This window comes from Leptonychotes weddellii, chromosome 11 (genome assembly GCF_054177405.1).
Source record: "Leptonychotes weddellii isolate Sample4059 chromosome 11, ASM5417740v2, whole genome shotgun sequence".
Taxonomy (NCBI): domain Eukaryota; kingdom Metazoa; phylum Chordata; class Mammalia; order Carnivora; family Phocidae; genus Leptonychotes; species Leptonychotes weddellii.
Genome location: NC_138379.1, coordinates 95,124,360 through 95,145,127, shown reverse-complemented (window position 1 = coordinate 95,145,127; position 20,768 = coordinate 95,124,360). Strand labels below are relative to the sequence as shown.

The following is a 20,768-nucleotide window of genomic DNA, read 5'->3' as shown; positions in this document are numbered from 1 at the left end:
TAGAGGCTGTCCACTGATCACATTCCTTGAAAGAAGATATGAGCAGCACATCTCTACAATGGCACAACAAAAAAACACACGAAAGGGTCTCAGGATGGTTCAACTGACATTAGAATTGACATTTCATTGATTCACAACTGGGGTCAGATACCACAGGCTCAATATTGCTCTTAGAGACTTTATTTTAATCCAGGATTAAAATAGGGGGAAAGTGTCAGGTGATCCAACCCTCTTTAAAAGATATAAAATGCAGGGCGCCTGGGTGGCTCAGTTGGTTGGGCATCTGACTCTTGGTTTTGGCTCAGGTTGTGATCTTGGGGTTGTGGGATGGAGCCCCACGTCGGGCTCCATGCTCAGCACGGGATCTGCTTGGATTCTCTTTCCTGGCACACCCCACTGCCCCCCACCCACATGCACATGCTCTCTCTTTCTCTCTAAAATAAATAAATAAATCTTTTTACCAAAGGATATAAAATGCATTTTTCAGACGATTAGAATAAATTTTAATTTTCTACATTTTTGGAGAAATTACAAAGAAAATAGCGTTATTTGATTTCTGAGATACTATAGTTTCTATCATAAAGGAAAACAGAAATTTTGATTCCCTTGAATTTTTCTCATATTTTGCAATGATTTGTTCTCATGCATGCATCATCCGTTCGGCACAAGTATGTCCGTCGTTCACAAAGCATCACCGAAACCTCCCAACAATCCCGTGTGATGGGTTCACAACTTGGCCCTCCCTACTTTACAGATGAGGAAAGTAAGGCTCGGGGAAGCACACTGAATTACTGCTGTGGGGCCGGAGGTGAGATGACATCCCAATCTTCCCAGTACTTAGATCGATACCGTATCAATACTTCCTAGCATTCTGGTTTTGTTGGGGGAGGTAACGGGCTTAGCTTGAAAACAAAGCAAAATGGCCTCTGACCTGGACTCCTCGTCCGGTCTGACAAGCGGCTGTGATGGGAGACACAAAGCTGTCATCTGCGTCTGACTACAACAAACCCCGGAGAATCACGGAGCCTCCACCCTGACAACAGTCCTGCAGGGCCTAAGTCTGAGGAGTTCAACGAGAGAGGGACACACAGCTGTCTCGCTTAAACCTCCGCGATGCTTGGGGTGCCTGGGTGGCTCAGTTGGTTGGGCGACTGCCTTCGGCTCGGATCGTGGTCCTGGAGTCCCGGGATTGAGTCCCGCATCGGGCTCCCCGCTCGGCGGGGGGTCTGCTTCTCCCTCTGGCCCTCTTCCCTCTCGTGCTCTCTGTCTCTCATTCTCTCTCTAATAAGTAAAATCTTAAAAAAAAAAAAAAACCTCCGCAATGCTTTTATTATGTGCAGCTGAACGCAAGTCCTACTGGACACCCCACCCTTCCCCTAAAGATTTCATCGACAATGCCCCTTGGCGACAGCCTGTATCATGCCCCCACTGTGCACACCAGGAGGAAGCAAACGTCCTCATGGTTGGGAACGCTGCCACCACAGTAGGAGCTAAGGCACCTGCAGGGCCCACTGCTCCTTATGAGCCGCACTGACTACAGTGGGCACTGATCTCCCCAACCAGCTGCTACAGGTGCGTACTGGACACCTGCACTGCCTTGGGGACCCCAGTCATCTGCCCCCTCAGTCCCCAGTGAGCTCCTCTACCCTTTTAATTCTTCCTTCCTGTATTTCATTACCCATAAGTACCCAGAAATATATGTCTAATATCTGCCTTAAATATATATGCAATTCTTAAATATATACACGGCTTATTTTCACCTCTCAATAACAGACTCTTTGAGGCAATATTAAAATCGTTAACTTCTCTTGTGAGTCTATTACCTGTTTCTTGAAATTGCTTCTGAACATTTGTCCTTTTCTCTGAAAACATAAGCCTGGTCATATGCATGACTTCGTATTTTCAAATGTGATCTCACCTGTTTTTTGTCAAGTGGTAATTTTGAAAGGTCTTCGTGACTCCCCAAAATTCCTAATTTCTTTTCTTCATTTCTCTTTTAAAAATAGATAGGAAACAAATAATAAAACTAAAAATAGACAGTAAAATGAATACAACTGCAAATTCTACATTTAGAATTGCAAAAACAATTTCATTCTTTTTTCCATATTTTAAAAGCCACCTGGGTCTAATTCTATAGCAAGGTTCAAGAAGAGAAACATGTTCTTACTGGATTCTTCCCATTGGTAAGCACTTAGAAACTTCATCTGGACACTAAGTTCCCTCAGTTGCAGTTTTGTTTTTTTTTAAGATTTATATATTTATGGGTGTGGAGGGAGAGGGAGAGGGAAAGAATCTCAAGCAGACTCCCCATTGAGTGCAGAGCCTGACCCAGGACTCAATCTCATGACCCTGAGATCATGACCTGAGCCGAAACCTAGAGTCAGATGTTCAGACGACTGAGGCCCCCAGCGCCCCTCAGGTTGCAGTTCTAATTAGACCTGTAAACGTCACACTTAAAAGTAAAGTGAGAGAAATTCCTGCCATCAACTCACTGAGTTCTAGAAGTTAGACAATGGAAAATTAAAAGGGTAATTAAAATGGTGTATTTTCCCAAAAATTTCACACAAATAGTATAATAATAACCACATTTAAAGAGGGCTTTATAATTCTCAAAGCCCTTTTACATATTTATTTGATTTTTTTTATGATGTAGATATAAATTCCCATAGTACACTTGGAGAAACTGAAGCTCAGAGAGCTTATTATTTACTTGAGAACCCCAAGTGGTGAGTGGCAAAACAGAGCAGAAATTAGAATGTTTCTCTTTTCTCTCAGTGATAGAATCTTAGAATTGCAAGAAACTTTTACAATCATTTGGCTCAACTGCCCACTCGCTGTAGGAAGATCTTCTAAAAACTCCTAATATTGGTCATCCAGCATTTATTGATTGCTTGCAATGATGGGGAACTCACTAGAGTTCACAAGACAGCCCCCTCTGTTGGATAGATCTTGTTATGACAAGTTTGTTTTTACATAGAACTAAAACTGAACTATTTGCAACTTTTGCCCATTTCCTCTCTTCCTGTTTTTGAAGAGACAAACAAAACAAAACAAAACCAAAAAAAAAAAACCCAAGTATACACCCTAGTCAAAATTGGGAGTTCTAAAGATATTTACCTTGTTCCCCTTCAATCCTCCTTCTTTGGATGTAACAGCCAGATCCTTCCATTCCCCATCATATAACACCTTATCCACACCTGTCCCCACGCTGGCCCTTCTCCTCTGAATGAATCTATCTCAATGTTCCCCCTGGGTGTAGAGGACAGCCCTGACCCCATACACACTTCTGCACAACATCCCACTTGTGCCTGAAACACTTCTGAACATCCTACCTGCTCATCTACACGCTGAATGTCTTTCTTTTATGGCTTCTTGAAATCACACTGCCACATGGGGTAACTGTTTCTGGTTAATACCCTTCAATCTTTCTTTCTTGAACTACTTAATGCCAAGCCTAGTCTCCCATATTACATGCGAGTAATTGATTTCTGAAGTTTTCAATGTAGAAGAGTCTGTCAAAGTCCCCCCACATCATAACCGGCTACTGATGCTTCACCATGCTGTGTGAACTGAAGGTGGGGCGGGGGGGGGGGGGTCCTGAAGCCACAAGAGCAAACATGGCGCCCACTACAGATGATACTTTATTATAGTTACAGTTCATGAATTTTTCCTACATTCTTTTAAGTAGGAAATTTCCAGTAAGCTCCTGCTAAACAACAAGCCAAAGGACCATGCTGATTTGGGAATGACTGGACATGTCATCATGGACCACTTCTTTTTAAAAGGATGTAGTACCATGGTTTTAATGATCATAATGTTTAAAAATATAATTTTAAATTATCAAGTCAAATTACCTTGTTCATCTCTGCATCCTCCTGGAAACCTTTCTTATGGCCCTGGAACATCTCAGAAATCCACTTTTTAAGTCTCAGTAAGAGATAAAACAGGGACTTTGGACTTGGCACCAGGTTGAAAGGAACAGGTAGAGTTCTTCCCTCCTCAAAGTAGGAAAACCAAAGTTTGGCCCTTGCAAATTTCCATTCCACATCAGCATCATCCTATACAGACACACATGACAGTTGAGCAAAGAGAGGCATAAACAGAATCACCCAGATTCTTCCAACACTGCGTAGCTAGAGCTTGCAAACACTCTCAGACCCCAAAGACCAGTCCAAGATTTTTCTTAAATGTTAAAGTTCTACTCACTCTTTCCAAAATCTGAAATTTTACCAGACTTACAGAACGAAAGATCTCAAAATGTGCATATGTTTATAAATACTCTGAAAGGTATAAATGTATTTTTCTACATTCTAAAAAACACCATGAAAAATTATTCACTCTTTTGTTCTGCAGGAGATCATAAATTTGATTAATCTGTTCTGCAGGAGATCATAAATTGGACCAAAATTTCTGGAATAAAAACTTATTCTATCATGCTAAATTTGGGAAAGGGTCAATTTTGAACACCACTACGAAAAGGATTTGGAGACTAGCGGTATTTATAAGCAATAATTTTTTTAAATAAAATATAAATTCAACCTGACATAGTATTTCTACTGTTGTTTTTTTTTTTAAATAATGAGTTGGACAACATTTCTCCAAGCAAAGAGTTAATATTTTCTAGATTACTGGCCAGACAAGTATATAAAACAGGCAAAGAACAAATGAGGAAAAGGAGAATGTACTTTCACCACATTGCTGAGTTGATGCCTGGAATAAGTTAAAACATGTAGTCACAGAGCATACAAATGTATAGAAATTATACCTCAATTTCCTGGAAGGAACTGTTGATCATTGCAATTAGCATATTGAGCAAAACAATGACCATTGTGACATTATAGACTCCATAAAGAACATAACCAATGTTTTCAATGAATTTGTGATTATAGTTGATGACCACTGACTTCACTTCAGAAAGTCCAAAGATAGCCCAGAACAGTGTCTTAAAACTCTCCTCCACTCTGGGGAAAAATAAAGAGATAGTACAGTATATAAATGACAATAATCCCATAATAAAAGTGAGTTGATTTAGTGTCTTTGTGAATCACCAGATATTCATGACAAAATTCTTTACTTCTCTGAACCTGTTTTCTGTACTATGGGTACAATAATTTTTATTTCCCAGTGGTTGCAGGGATGAAGCACTCAGCTCAATATCTGCCACATAATAAGCACTTAAAAATGCTATTAACATAACTTCATAACCACAGATAGCAACATTTAAGCAATCCATAGCTTTGGCAATGGAAATGTTAAATGTATTAATAAATAAAAATAATACTGTTTGTTAGAGTCCTATCAGGTTTCCTGCTTATCATACTTCTACTCGTGTCCAATAAATAGATAATAATAGTGTGTGTCTTAAGGAAAATATGACAGTATAAACAAAGACATTATTACCAAAATCACTGACAAGTCTTGGGTGGGAATGTCAATGCTTTATGCATAATTACTGACCAAAGCGAAGTCCCCCGGCTTAACCGAGCTGGTGTCATCTCTCTGATAAACTGCACTGACAAGACTATGGCTAATAATAGGTCATATTTCAGTTGGCGCTTCTCATTGTAACACAGACGACCTAACATTTGAGTAATCGATTCTAAGCATACGTTGTAAGAGTGCAGAGGATAGAGTCCGGGACAAGGGCTGAGGTCCTGGCTTTTCCATAGGCTAGTGGCTATGCAACATTCAGCAAATTATTTAACTTTTCTGAGCTTCAGTTTCTTCTTTTTGTGAAACAGAGATAATGAAATGATGTGAGTGAGGTATTTTACCAGAATAACTGGCGCTAAAAATGTTAGTTATTAACGACTTAGTATTAGGAAGGTGCCTATGTTTTCGAGTTTTTCCAATTCATTTAAAAATTCTCTCACTGGAGATGAAGTCTTCGCCAAAACATCATCCACCCCAAGGATACCTATGAACCCTGTTAAGCTAACATTTAGTTAATCTGCAATCTCCACCATCAGAACATCTGAAATCACATACGTTGTGAAAGCTTCATTTTGTTTTGCACCAATGTAGTAGGAGTAGAGGTTGAACATCCCAATCATGAAGGCCACGAACACCATGATGAATATGACCATGAACTTGAAGATGTCCTTCACTGTTCTCCCAAGCGATATCTGCAGAGGTCCAAAGCTTTCGTTGGCTGGTAAAATATAAGCTATTCTTGAGAAACTCAGAACTACAGCAATTGCATAAAGACCTTCAGATATGATTTGAGGATCAGAGGGGTCCCACTTGATCCTGGCTAGGAAAGAGGAAAGACAAGCGTTATCATGAGTTTCTGTAAGTTGTTTACTTAGGCAACTTCTTTTCTGCTAAAGAAATATAATTACATTAGCAATCAAATGTCTAAGGGTTGAGTATATTGAAGCTTCTGAATTAGAAGAAAATGACCCTCCTGATTTGCTGGTAATTTTCCATAAGAATATAGCATAATGGTTAAGAGTTCAAACTAGGGACTTGGTATCTGCAAAAATTCGTGTGTGTGTGTGTGTGTGTGTGTGTGTGTGTGTGTGTAAAAACTGGTACAGATTAACTTCTCTTATTTTTATTTTCCCATCTTTAAAAATGAGATACTACCGCTCCTCCCTCTCTCATCTACTTGAAAATTCAATAGGCGAACATATACTCGGTGTGTGGAACATGCTCAGCACTACACAAAGGGTAGCATTTATCATTGAACCTTAAACTTATAATTCCACTGTAATGTAATCTGGGGTTTGCAAAATCCTGGCAGTTATTTCAATGTACTAGAAGTAATTCTTATTGGTCACTCAAAAATGTCCATTTTTCCCATAAAAATGTAGCAAGTATTCATTTTTTCATTTTTCTGGCATTATTATATTAGGTCATCAAAACCCAATTAAGAAACCATTATGAAGAAAAATGCAAAACGATGTGTAAGAGAGAGGAAAAATAGGATTATATTTGCTTATTTGCTGGGACGTGAAATCAGGAAGGGATACAAGAGACTAGTAAAAGCAGTTTCCTGTTTTATAGTAAGTCTATGAGTACAATGCATAGATAGATAGCTGTGACTTTTTAAAATTCTGTGTATTGAAAAAGTGTTAACCATTAAAATAAATATTTAAAAATGCTAATAAAGATATCTCTATGTGATACAGCCAATAAACCCACAGAGATGTCAGCTGAACATTAACGGATTTCTTACCAGCGCATTTGAAATGAGTATTGTAAAGGGGATCTATCGTCCCTTCAGGGTTCTTCAAGGAGGGACTTCCCCTAAGCACCCACTGAATCTGTTTGCATCCTGATTCCCCTTCCTCCTGGGGGGTGGAAAGCCTCCTCTGGTTGCTACCCTGGGAGGGTGGATAACTGAGTATACTGGGCTCAGCTCCGTCCTCCTTTTCCTGAGAATCTCATCTGCTCCTCCATGAAGGCATCTCACACCATCTCATACTGGCCACCCTGTCCACCGCTGTCTGGAGACCCGAGGACACATCTGCCTCATCTGGGGGCGACTGTACTGAGCCCACTGACTAAGAGACTAGCTCGTCCACCCTGAACTTGATCAGCTTTCTGTTTCGCATCGAGTTCAAAGCCTGGTTGGGGAACAGTGGTGTGACTTACGAGGAGCCATCTGGGTTTCCAACCGGTCCCTTGTGGTCACATAGTTTAGTACCTCAAATGGAAGTGACACTCAAACGTGTGCTGTCTTCAGCAGACACAAAGAAAATCAATCTAAGACATACGACAGGCATTCTCAACGGCAGTTTGCCAACTGGTCCAAGAGAGAAAAATGACAGGATTCTTGTGATTCAGAGGTTTCCAGCCAGGAGAAAGACCACAGGTAGGAGCAGGGAGTCTGCTTCTTCAGACACAGATGCTCCTGAAGAAGCCAGTAATTCTGTGAGATCTGAGTAGTAACCAAACTCCGACTGACTCTCTTTTATCGGAAAACTCTGCATTTTTATTAACTTACATTGTGCACTACAGACTCACCCAAATTGTAATATTTCACATTGTCTCCCAATGTGACTTTGGTCAAGTCCTTCAGAGTATCATTTGCATCAATGATGCGCTGGGCTTTGGAAGCATGCCAAAATGCCATGAATCTTGCAATGAATGATGCCGCAAAGATCGCTAACATACCAAAATCAAGCATATTCCACAACTCAAACAAGTATTCCTTGGGGCCTTCCGTCCAAATTTCTTTACATTCGGCCCATATCATGCCTGCATTGGAAAGGGGTTAAAATGATGCAATTCAATTTCATTCCAGCTTTAGCTCATCAATAAAACAAAATCAGTTTGAAAGGTTTCAGCCTGAGATTTAAATCCCTTCAAAATCTGGCCACACCCCACCCATCCAACCCTAACTCCCATGTCCCCGCAGATCTGAGGCCAGCCATAGCAGTGGATCCCTGGAAGGCAATCTGACAAAGCTCAAGAGGGCTCAAACAACAATCTTTATTTTTTTATTTCTTAAGTAGTCTCTATGTGCAGCGTGGAGCCCAACTCGGGGCTTGAACTCACAACCTTGAGATCGAGACCTGAGCTGATGTCAAGCATTGGATGCTTCACCAACAGGGCCACCCAGGCACCCCATCAAATGACAATCTTTAATCCACTGATTCTATACATAGAAGTATATTTAAAAGATGTTCAGGGGCACGTAGCAGGTAAGGTATGGTGACTTCCTGCTCTGCAGGCAGCCTGCTTCTCCCTATGCCCCTCCCCTAGCTCGTGCTCTCTCTCTCTCTCCCTCTCAAATAAATAAAATCTTAAAAAAATAAAAAACACCTGAGCAGGACACTTAACTGACTGAGCCACCCAGGCGCCCCTAAAAGTAACATGAACTCTTAATGAAAAGTTTAATAATAATCATAATTATCTGAAATTTATTAAACATACCCTACGTGCCAAGCACTATGTTACGTACTTTATATATACTAAAACATGTAAATAAAACTTTGTATATACTTTAAATATAGAAAAACCAGCATGTAGGTAGTTAGTTTAACGAGATAAAGCCAATGTCCAAATGACTGTTCTTATTTTAAATCAAATGCTCACAGTGAAATGTAATTTATTTCTCATAGTTCTATGGTATCTGGTAAATGTCAATTAAATTAGAAAGGAAATAGTGACAAATCAAGCTCTCCTTCTTCCTCTAAGTTGATGCAGTGTTGTACGTTCCAGTATTTAGTAGACATCTTCACCTGAAAATCCCATGGGCCCTTCAAAGCCAACCACAACCCAGACCCACCATGCTCTCAGTGCCAAGCAGGAATGTCCCTCTGTCCCCACCCCAGAGAAGCGCAGCCACCACCCAGCGATCCCAGGTGGAGTCCACACTGCTCCCCCTGTGTGCGCAGTGAACTCCCAGCCCTGCTTCCTCGAGGCCTGAGTCCCCGCCCTCACCCGACTTGGTTGGGGGGAGGCCATGGTCCTCTCTCAGCCTCCAGACTTACCTGCCTCTCAGCTGCTGTCACCTCGCTAAGATGTGGTGGCACCCCGTCCCCAGTGCTGAAAGCCACCGTCGGCCATCTCGCCACCCCGCCTACCACCACCCCTGCCTTTGAAGGCACCTGCGCTCCAGCCGGAGCTCAGCTCCAGACATGCACCTGCACTCCAGCAGAGTCCCCCTCCGGACATGCACCTACACTTCAGCGGGGCCCCCCTCTGGACATGCACCTGCACTCCAGTGGAGGGGGGCGGGGCACTGCCTGACATGCACCTGTGCCCAAGTGGGGGGGAGGGGCACCTCCGGACATGCACCTGTTCTCCAACAGGGCCCTCCTCCAGACATGCACCTGCACTCCAGCGGAGCCCGCCTCCGGACATGCACCTGTGCCCCAGCGGGGACCCACCATCTGACATGCACCTGCGCCCCAGCGGGGACCCACCACCTGACATGCACCTGCATACAGGCGGGGCCCCACCACCTGACATGCACCTGCACCCCAGCAGGGCCCCACCACCTGACATGCACCTGTGCCCCAGCGGGGACCCACCACCTGGCATGAACCTGCGCCCCAGCAGGGACCCACCACCTGACATGCACCTGCACCCCAGCAGGGACCCACCACCTGACATGCACCTGCACCCCAGCGGGGACCCACCACCTGACATGCACCTGCATACAGGCAGGGCCCCACCTCCTGACATGCACCTGCGCCCCAGCAGGGACCCACCACCTGACATGCACCTGCGCCCCAGCGGGGACCCACCACCTGACATGCACCTGCGCCCCAGCAGGGACCCACCACCTGACATGCACCTGCGCCCCAGTGGGGACCCACCACCTGACATGAACCTGCGCCCCAGCGGGGACCCACCACCTGACATGCACCTGTTCTCCAGTGGGGCCCTCCTCCTGATATGCACCTGCATACAAGCAGGGCCCCACCACCTGACATGCACCTGCACCCCAGCAGGGGGAAGGGGCACCTCCAGACATGCACCTGTTCTCCAGTGGAGCCCGCCTCCGGACATGCACCTGCATACAAGTGGGGCCCCACCACCTGACATTTCAGGTGTGCCAGGGGCCGTCCTAGCTCCACAGCTTTGCACACAATGTTTCCAGGCCTTGTAGTGTCCTTGGTCCCCAAACACTCAGTCCGGTGACACTGCCTTCGCTCCAAAGTCTTAGATGGAAGCTGCTATGCAGGGAGGCCTTCTCTGCCCTTCCTACATCCCACCTCACTCAGATGTAGATACCCAACCTGTGTATGTTCATATTATCCTAATAACGCCTCAATTATAGTATTTGTCAATAGGTTTCAGCAATCGATTTACGTATTGACCTGACCCCCACACTTAACTTCCTTCCCTGCAAGGACTCTGTCTCATTCACCTGGGTACCCTCCTTACCTAACAAAGGCACCACCTAACTACTGAATTTATTTGTTCATAAACATCCGATTGAAATACCTTTCTCATTTGCATTATACTTAACAACAAGCCATGTGTATGATTGATTCCAAAGACAAAGAGTGCAGGAGTTAAGCATTCTCTCTGCTTCGCTTACTTTGTGGGGGATCTAAAGCAAACACTATAAAGTAGATGTTAGTGTCATGTTACAGATTAGAGAACTGTGTGATCTGATGTATGTAAAGTGCTTTGAACAGTTCTGTACATAATAGCTGTTCAATAAATGTGAGTGACTATTAGCTCAGTTCCTACTAAGTCTCAACATAAAATCATGTGGTTGTTTTTAAATCTGAAGTCCCAGCTCTCCCAAAATATGAATAGCATTACTTCATCACTGGCCAGATTTGATCAATACTATCCTACTGTTTTCTTCCAGGTTTTTCTTGGAAACTTAAAAAGCACGTGGTGTGTGAGAAGACTGTGCCCCTGATAATGAACCCAAGATAACCACGCATTACAAACACAAAGAAAATCCTGGTGTGTGGTGCACTGCAGCGTGCTGGATGCATCTGTGTACCTGATGTGTGAAGGAATCAGCCTTGGTCGGTCCAGCTGCGAATGTCACACACACACACACACACACAAAGGATGACAGAATACCAGTCTTTACCTATTACCCAGGATATAATGAGCATCTCCATCCACGAGAAGCAGGATGTTTTCATCCTGAACAGCTGTTTTGCATTATCTGTGCTGGTTTCATTAGGAAGGAGTTTGGTGCCTTCAAATCTGTCAGCTGCATTCATGACTAGCAGTCCCAGAAAAATGGTAAAGGACGCAGCGTGTGCTACAAACTTCATGAATGGTCCTCGCATAATCTTCCCCATCTGCCACAATACACACCGAAAGAAAATCTTAACTTTGTTTCATACACTTTGCCAAACACACATGCACATGCACAAGAATAAACGTGTATTCCAACGTTCTCCTAAGATAATTATGTATATTTATATAACTGATGAAAGAAAAACAATTCTTCATGCCATTTGAAAATGTTAGTCATACCCCTCATCGACATACGCTGATACTCTGGATTTATAATTCAATCAGCTCACTCTTCTGTTAAATGATACTTAAGTTCTTAAAATATTCTATAACACTGACAAGATAATATTTTACGACAAAAGGCAGAGCATAGTATCATCATTATTCATAAACACCGAACTGCTTTAGTGAGGATAAAGTATCGAAGAAGCAGCGGTGAAGGTCTGGAGCGGAATCGACTTCGCACTGGTCCGTATCCGCCTGTCTGCTCTCCTCACGGCGTCTGTCAGTGACGCGGGCACACGTGAGGCTGGGCGCGGGGTGTCCTGCTGACCAGGGAAGCAGCCTGAGCACCACGATCCCAACAGCAGGCAGGTCCCATGAAGTACTCGGAGCCCTGCCCTGGAACGACGCTGGATTTAAAGCCCAACATGTTAACTTCAGGTTCCAGGTTCATTCCCTCATGAGCTGAGTGGCAGTGAGTAAAAGTCCTGAATGATGTGAAACTCAGGTTCTTCATGTGAAACACGCAGGCAGTCAGAGCTCCCGTCTCCTGCAGTGCAGGATGAGTATCCGTGTGAGATGCACGAGTCCTCGGTGGGCAGAGGGGCGGTACGTGTCCGGGATGAGTCTCAAGGGCTCTGCGCCTCCCCTGAAATGCTGAATGACTCCGTGTGCATGTGCAGTTCCTCTTAGGAGACGGCTCAACATGTTCAACGATTCCCAACTGAATGCATCGTAACAGGAAAATGTGTGACTAGTACTACTGCCCCCCTAGCCAGCACTCACGATGTGCCAGGTGTCACTTCCGTGCTTTACTCTGTCCACTCATGTCACCATGGCAACAGTCTGAGGGCAGGTGCCGCTCAGATGCCCATGTGGACAATGAAAAGTCTGAGACAGGGAGATCCGGAAACTGGCCTAGACGTCACCCAGCTCAGAAGCGGTGGAGCTGGGGTCTAAAAGCAGGCATTCCCATTTCACAGTTGATGCTTCTGTGTGGTTTACAAACAATTGCTTATTTTTCCATTAAAGCACAGAGCTATGTCAATTCTTCGAGAAAAAATGGTTCTTCTACTGAAAAAGCTAAATGCTGTAATGGGAGGGATGTGATCACTGTTCTCTGTTCCTACAAGCCTTACTTGTCTATATGTTTTTCAAAATCATAAAAGTTAAAGCTGAAATAAATCATACAGTTGAGTCTCTTCTCTCTTCTTTTTAAAAGGATTTTATTTATTTGAGAGAAAGAGCACGAGAGAGCGAGAGCGTGAGTGAGGATGAGCAGGGGTGGGGGGCCAGAGGGAGAAGCAGGCTTCCCGCGGAGCAGGGAGCCCGACGCGGGGCTCGATCCCAGGACCCTGAGATCATGACCTGAGCTGAAGGCAGATGCGCAACTGAGCCACCCAGGCGCCCTAGTCTCTTCTCTCTTGATACTGAGAATCTTACACCAGGCAGAATATCAGGATGCATGCGTGCTCGGGTATCTATCTACCTCCGTCTAGATCTAGCTAGCCAGCTTTAAGACAATGGATCCACAGAATTAGATACACTTAGATATACTGCAGAGCAACCCACAGTTACTTCATAAAAATCAGCTGTAAAAACGTCTAAAAATCATACTTCCGTAAGAATGCTCATCAGATTTAATCAAAGAGTATATTTTGTTTGTGTTTTTAAAGATCCTGTTTAAACAGAACTCTCAAGTAATCAAATAAGGGTGAAGCAAAAACAAATGGGTGACGGTAGGTCTGATTTTCTTTTGCCTCTTTTCCTGAACTATGTTTCTGTAAAAATATGAATATATTAAAAAGGTTGGGGATAAAAATGGGGTAGAGAACAAAGCTGCCCACACTGGGGTGGGCCGCAGGTCAGAGAGCTCTGGGACGTGAGCTGAACTGTCCTAGATACGCATGAAGTCAGCGTCCTGCGTTCGGGGCAGAGCCTGCGATTCCTGCCTCCCTCCTCCTCTGGGGTGTGGCCCTTCTTGGTTTGATTCAGAAAGGGGAGAGGAGAATCAAACCAGGCATCTTTGCTGCTTATGAAATGTGCTAGTTTAAATGCAAAAAAAAGCAAAAAAACAAACACAAGAATTTGGTTAGCAGGAAACTAAAATGATGTGTTTGGATATTCATAACCCTCTATTTCTTTTCATTTTTTTAAAGATTTATTTATTTATTTTAGAGAGAGAGTGCAAGTGGGGGGGAAGGGAGAGAATCACAAGCAGACTCCCCACTAAGTGTGGAGCCCCACACAGGGCTCAATCTCACGACCCTAAGATCATGACCTGAGCAGAAACCAAGAGTCTGACGTCCGACTAAGCCACCCAGGTGCTCCCATACCTCTATTTCTTACTACAAATCACTAAGCATTGTTTCCCTTTAAACTAACAGAGATTCTGGCACTATTCAGTGGACTTTAAGAATTGAATTATCCATTTTAGTAAAATCTGTCATCTATATATGCTCAGCTGTAAATAAATTTCTAAAAAAAAAAAAACTGTAAAGAAGGGGACTTACCAATTGAATAAGGTGAATAATTGATTCACCTGACAAATTTTTGAGGGTAAGTATTGAAAGAAATATTTGGTTTTGGATATTATATATTATACTTTCTTCAAGTATTTATTGATGACTAAATACCTAACTGCCAAATGCCAATAGGAACAGAAAAGGTTGAAGCAATCTCTGACCTATTTTGCTTACCATAATACCCTCTAGTTCTATCCACATCGTTGCAAATGGCAAGAGTTCATTCTTTCTTTTTTTTTATTTTTGAAGATTTTATTCATTTGAGAGAGACAGACAGACAGAGAGAGAGCATGAGCGAGGGAGAGGCAGAGGCAGAGGGAGAAGCAGACTCCCCGCTGAGCAGGGAGCCCGATGTGGGACTCGATCCCAGGACCCCGGGATCATGACCTGAGCTGAAGGCAGACGCTTAACCAACTGAGCCACCCAGATGCCCCAAGATTTCATTCTTTCTGATGGCTGAGTAATATTCCATTGTAAGTAAGACAAGTCAGAGAAAGACAAATACCATATGATCTCACTCATATGTGGAATTTAAGAAATAAAACAGATGAATATAGGGGAAGGGAGGGAAAAATAAGATGAAAACAGAGAGGGAGGCAAACCATGAGAGACTCTTTAGGAAACAAACTGAGGGTTGCTGGAGGGGAGGTGGGTGGGGGGAGGGGGTAACTGGGGGATGGGCATTAAGGAGGGCACGTGATGTAATGAGCACTGGGTGTTATATGCAACTGATGAATCACTAAATTCTACCCCTGAAACTAATAATATACTATAACAAGTTTGAAGCTAGCTTAAGCTAAAATGATTTGAAGTCACGACATGACCTATTTTTATTGTAATGAACATAAAACATATTTGGGTTATGGTGAAAAAAGAAAACAAGTAAAGAAAAAATTTCTGCAAGAAGAAAGCAGATGAGGAAAGAAAACCAACTTTACATGGACAGAGACTCTGTCAAGGTGCACAAGCCTGCAATCTGATCTGGCTTAACTCTCATGGATATGTTGGAAACTTCTTAGTCTTCAAAGTAGTATTTTTTTTTTTTTTAAGTAGGTTCCACACCCAGTGTGGAGCTCAGCGCAGGCCTTGAACTCACAACCTTGAGATCATGACCTGAGCTGAAATCAAGAGTCAGATGCTTAACCAACTGAGCCACCCAAGCGCCCCTAGTATTTAAAATAGTATTTTAAATAAAAGCATTAATATAGCTTAAGCAAATATTCCCCCATAACCTGTAAATAATGTTTATGTTCATTGCTAAGGGAAAAACTGTGAAAACCGACTTTACCATCATACTTCAAAGGTAAATAACAGGCAGTAAAATAGATTTTAGATAAAAAAAAAAATACCTTGACAGCGTCCTTTTAATTTGATTATTTGCCTCAGGGTTCATAAATGGGATGGAAAACAGATGCCAGAAAAGAAACATGACCAGGGAAGAAGAAATAGTAAAGGAAATCAGGTTAATGAGGATTCAATCAAAATCTAAGAAACTCTAAGGACTGCCAAAAATAGTCTCTTGACAAAATACCAGCATTCTGGGAGGCATCGTGCGTTTGAACGCACTGGATGTGGAGAAGGACAATCATTCAGTTCGGAAAGATACTACAGTTTAACTGATCACAGAGTAATCAGTAATCAGAGGGTAATTCAGAACAGCCCTGCCCCCGCTCACTCAGTTCAGCTGCAATCTCTGGATGCTCGGGAAATGTAAGGGACCAAGAGAACACCCACATACACGGATGTGGCCCGTGGGGCAGCAAGGATAATTCAGAATTTCTGTTTCAAAGTGAAATCTGTCATGCCTATGACAAAGGCAAGAAAAGGAAAATTATAACTTTCCAGAAGATCTATGCTACTAACTTCTCATTCTAGTAAATCTCACTCTTTTCATCATTTATGTTTTACTTATAAAAGCTCAATTTGGGGGCCTTATATGTTTTAAGGGAAATGACAGGTTTTACCCTCAGGGAAAACCACTCAGTTTCCAGCAGCTCGCATCATCGTACTGGGAGGAATTCTGTAGGTCCCTCTATACGGGAAGCCCGGCACCAACTGTCACCAGGACCCACTTAGAAAGGTCCCTTCGAGCTGACGCATCAAATATGTGACAAAGTAATAAGAAGACAACATGTTGGTCATGGAGACACAGGTGTTTGTCTCCACCTGCTACAGGTGTTTGAAGATGAGCCCACACGTGTCAAGAACAAGCGAGGATTCGACTGGCATTTCTACGTGGCACGTGGATGGTGTGGCAGAGATCTTAGCCACAGAGCTGTAGAATTATTTCAGTCTGACTCTCAGAGCTGAGACTGAGCCATTCCAGAAATGTGGCTTCAAAAACATGAAGAATAAGACTGTTGTCAGAATCCTGTGCCTGTTCCCGAAACGACAGGTCAACTGTATTCCAGACTGAATTGTCACACTCAGGAAAGGCGGGTCCATTCGAACATATGATTTCCACCAAAGTCTGGGCAGATGGGTTTTGCTGTCCCGTTACAGTGTATTCTGTCCCTAAAATAAGTATTCTTCACTGACACAAGCATCACATTAGAGTTTACCTGATTGTTCTTTACTTGAAATAAGATTTATCTGGTCAGGTTAAGCCAAAATAAATACAAGAAAAAGAACTTTCATCTCAAACTTTGCCAGAGGAGGAATAAAAGACAAAAAAAAATTTATCTTTTAGGATTATATTTGAAATATCTGCTCAATGCACACTATGACCTCATTAAAATTTATAGAAATATATGAATAGACACACCTACAGAGGGGATGGAAAGAAATATACTGAACAGTAACTTGGTACCCTTTCTCAACTCAGCAGTGGTGGTATTATGGGTTAATTTTCTATCCATTTCCCCCCTCTATTTCCTACAGCAAATAGATGTTATTTTTGTAATATTAAAAATAATAATATGATTTCAGCCCAGCTGTGGCTTCCATGAAATTTTCATGCAGGAGTTAGAAATCTCCCTGCTCAGCTGGCTCGGACCTACACAGCTGGACAGACTTCGGGGGGACGGCGCACGGGCAGGCTTCACAGACGTACCTTGCTGCACGGAGCAAACCAGTAGATGAGAGCCAGGAAGGGCAATCCGACAGCCACCCCGAGGACCACCAGAAACTTCACCGCCATCGTCTGCTGCCGTAGACCGGACAGGTTCTCATACCAGATGGACAGAAGCTGCTGCTGACAGTTTGGATGAGCTACAAACTAGCAGGGAAGCAACAGATCATTTAATAGTTTCATTAGAGAAAAGTTCAGAAACTCCTTCCTTGTGTTCTAGTATTTTGTTCTGTGGTCCCTGACGAAAAATATTGTTAGAGAAAGAACAAACATAAAACATCCAGTTGACAGGCATCAAGCAAGACGGCAGGAGGTTCTAATACATATCATATAGATTTGAAGATTCCAATTTATCAAACTCTTCCTTTATGACTAATGGGCTTTCTTTGAAAGCATAGAAAAATTTCTGAAATTTAATATTATAAAAAGGTTCATCAATGCTTTGCAAAGGACTCATATTTTTTTTCCATCTTGAAAGAGTGATGTAAACATCCTACTGGCCCAGATATTTAAATACTTTAAAAAAGCACACCACCTTTTCTGCAGACCTACAATGCTACACCTACTTATTCCCATTTGTATATGGGTCCATTTCTGGACTGCCTATTCTATTCCATTGATATATTTTCATTCCTGTGCCATAAACTCTTTCAATTAAGAAAACTTTATAATTAAATTCCACCTGTTTTTTTTCCAAAATTTTCTATTCTCGCATATTTACTTTTTTTTTTTTTTTAAAGATTTTATTTATTTATTTGACAGAGAGAGAGACAGTGAGAGAGGGAACACAGGCAGGGGGAGCGGGAGAGGGAGAGGGAGAAGCAGGCCTCCCGTGGAGCAGGGAGCCCGATGCGGGGCTCGATCCCAGGACCCTGGGATCATGACCTGGGCCGAAGGCAGACGCCCAACGACTGAGCCACCCAGGTGCCCCGCATATTTACTTTTTATAAATGAATGTCACATATGACAGAGGGCAACATTATTTGATAGACAAAAAGCAACAATGTGAAATAAAAATTGATAAAAAATATTGAAACGTTAGATAAAGGGACTACCAATGCTTAAGGATGGTTAACCTTGAAGATAATTAAAACATGATACAATGTATATCTTCTCAGAATGGTAAGATTTAGTAACACGCATTTTGAGTAGAAAAAAATAAGCCCTCTGATACACTGTTGGCATGTATATAAACTGGTACACTTTTTCTGAAGGGAAACTTGGCAAATATTTTGAATTAACAAAAACCTGAAAAAAATTAACTCTTAAATAGTAAGCAGATTAAATTAAATAATAATATAACAACACAGCCTTTGAAAAGATGAGATGGATGCTTATTTACTGAAAGGTGAAGATGTTCAAGATATAAATTTGTGGAGAGGAATATAATAGTGATTAACTACTCTCCATTAAGAACTGGGAATATAGGGGTGCCCGGGTGGCTCAGTCGGTTAAGCATCTGCCTTCAGCTCAGGTCATGATCCCAGGGTACTGGGATCGGGCCCCGCATCAGGCTCCCTGCTCTGCGGGAAGCCTGCTTCTCCCTCTCCCACTCCCCTGCTTGTGTTCCCTCTCTCGCTGTGTCTCTCCCTGTCAAATAAATAAATTAAATCTTAAAAAAAAAAAAAAAGAACTGGGACTATAGAAGGGCACCTGGCAGGCTCAGTCCCTAGAGCGTGTGATTCTTAATCTTGGGGCTATGAGTTCATCCCACGTTGGGTGTAGAAATTACTTAAAAGTAAAATCTTAGGGGTGCCCGGGTGGCTCAGTCGGTTAAGCGACTGCCTTCGGCTCAGGTCATGATCCCAGGGTCCTGGGATCGAGCCCCACATCGGGCTCCCTGCACCGTGGGGAAGCCTGCTTCTCCCTCTGCCCCTCCCCTGCTTGTGTTCCCTCTCTCGCTGTGTCTCTCTCTGTCAAATAAACAAATAAAACCTTTTAAAAAAAGTAGTATCTTAAAAAAAAAAGAATTGGGAAGACAAAAAGTAGGCACATCTATACTGCTTGAAAACTTACCGTAAGCATATATGACTTTTAGTAGACTATTTTATTATATAATAAAAAAGTCTACATGGACTTTTTTTTATAGAACCCAACCTTAAAAACTGTTTTTATAAAGATACCTAACCTAAGAAAGCAATCACGAATGGGGACACTCTGTGAAGACAGAGATGGAAAGTACTCCACAAATAGTGTTGTTGGAGGGGTCTGAGGGCTCAGGTCCCGAGCAGGAACACATCAACAAATGGGAAATGGCACTGGATCTCAAACACTGATGTTCCTCCCCTATAACCAATACCTTATAATCTGGACACACGCTGTCATTTTTATATCATTAGTTAGGGAAAGGAAAGCGACAATCACGGCATAAACAAGTCTAGATTTCAAAGACTGGCATGTCGAGTAGATTAAAATGACTCACAGCTAGGCTCTTGGGATTGCTGAGAGAACCTGCCTTGTGCACCTGTATATTAGAAAAAGCCAGCTCAAGCTAAACATGGCAGCCCTTCATCCTTACATGGCACCAAGAAAAGTGGAAATAATGCAAATGGGGCTTCAGGCCTGACCTTACTTTTTTTACTTCATATTTAATGGCTAGTTTTAGACGGCTGAGATTTGGACGACCGTGATCTCCCCCACTGTGGCACACTTCAACGTCCCCATTCAGGATGGCCTCCACTTCTTCAGTATTTCTGCACAGATCAAGGAGTCCAACAACAAAATCTTTGCACTGCATTGACAGTTTTTTGTAGTCATTCTAGGAAAGACAAAGCAAAGGAAAAATCAATAACAGAGAAGTACCACACTTACTATGCTACACAGTGAGATTTATCAGTGACTTGATGGTTTATAGAGAAAACAAACAGAAAAATACTCTCTTTTGGTTTACTGTTCTTTTAATGTGCTTTAATTGCTATTCTGCTGAGGGATTTCTGAAATATCTTAGCACCATAAAGATTTTCTTCATATCCAAAGAAAGGAGATTCGTCTAAAACATAATCAAAGCTAACAAAAAGTCATGTAACCTGCCAAACTCACATGTGGTTCAGGAAAAATACAAAGTAAGCAACTTTCCCCTCAGCCTGATCATGGTACTTTGCATACACAGTATTTCTTATGTTCATGGTTTCATCAGTAAGCACATAACCCACATATGATAGATCTTTTGGAAGATCTTGTAAACTATGTTGGTAAACTTGAGAAACACAGGACATTTGGAGAGGTTTCAGAGAAAAGCAAACACGTGTCATTTATCTATTTAATAAATCGCTATTGAGGAA

At 42.5% G+C, this 20,768-nt stretch overlaps 1 protein-coding gene across 3 annotated transcripts in view; it reads right to left on the bottom strand.

Moving 5' to 3' along the window:
- TRPC6 (transient receptor potential cation channel subfamily C member 6) overlaps positions 1-20,768 on the bottom strand; it is a 95,237-nt gene that overhangs the window by 9,162 nt on the left and 65,307 nt on the right. The window contains exons 3-10 of one of the 3 annotated variants that reach the window (XM_006749618.3): positions 20,060-20,245; positions 17,470-17,634; positions 11,516-11,732; positions 7,972-8,205; positions 5,989-6,253; positions 4,766-4,961; positions 3,855-4,058; positions 1,919-1,993 (exon numbers count right to left, since the gene is read on the bottom strand). In XM_006749618.3, the coding sequence (XP_006749681.1) occupies positions 1,919-1,993; positions 3,855-4,058; positions 4,766-4,961; positions 5,989-6,253; positions 7,972-8,205; positions 11,516-11,732; positions 17,470-17,634; positions 20,060-20,245 (1,542 nt within the window). The remainder of the gene's footprint in view (positions 1-1,918; positions 1,994-3,854; positions 4,059-4,765; positions 4,962-5,988; positions 6,254-7,971; positions 8,206-11,515; positions 11,733-17,469; positions 17,635-20,059; positions 20,246-20,768) is intronic. The other 2 variants (XM_081799623.1, XM_081799622.1) reach the window with 2 other exon arrangements.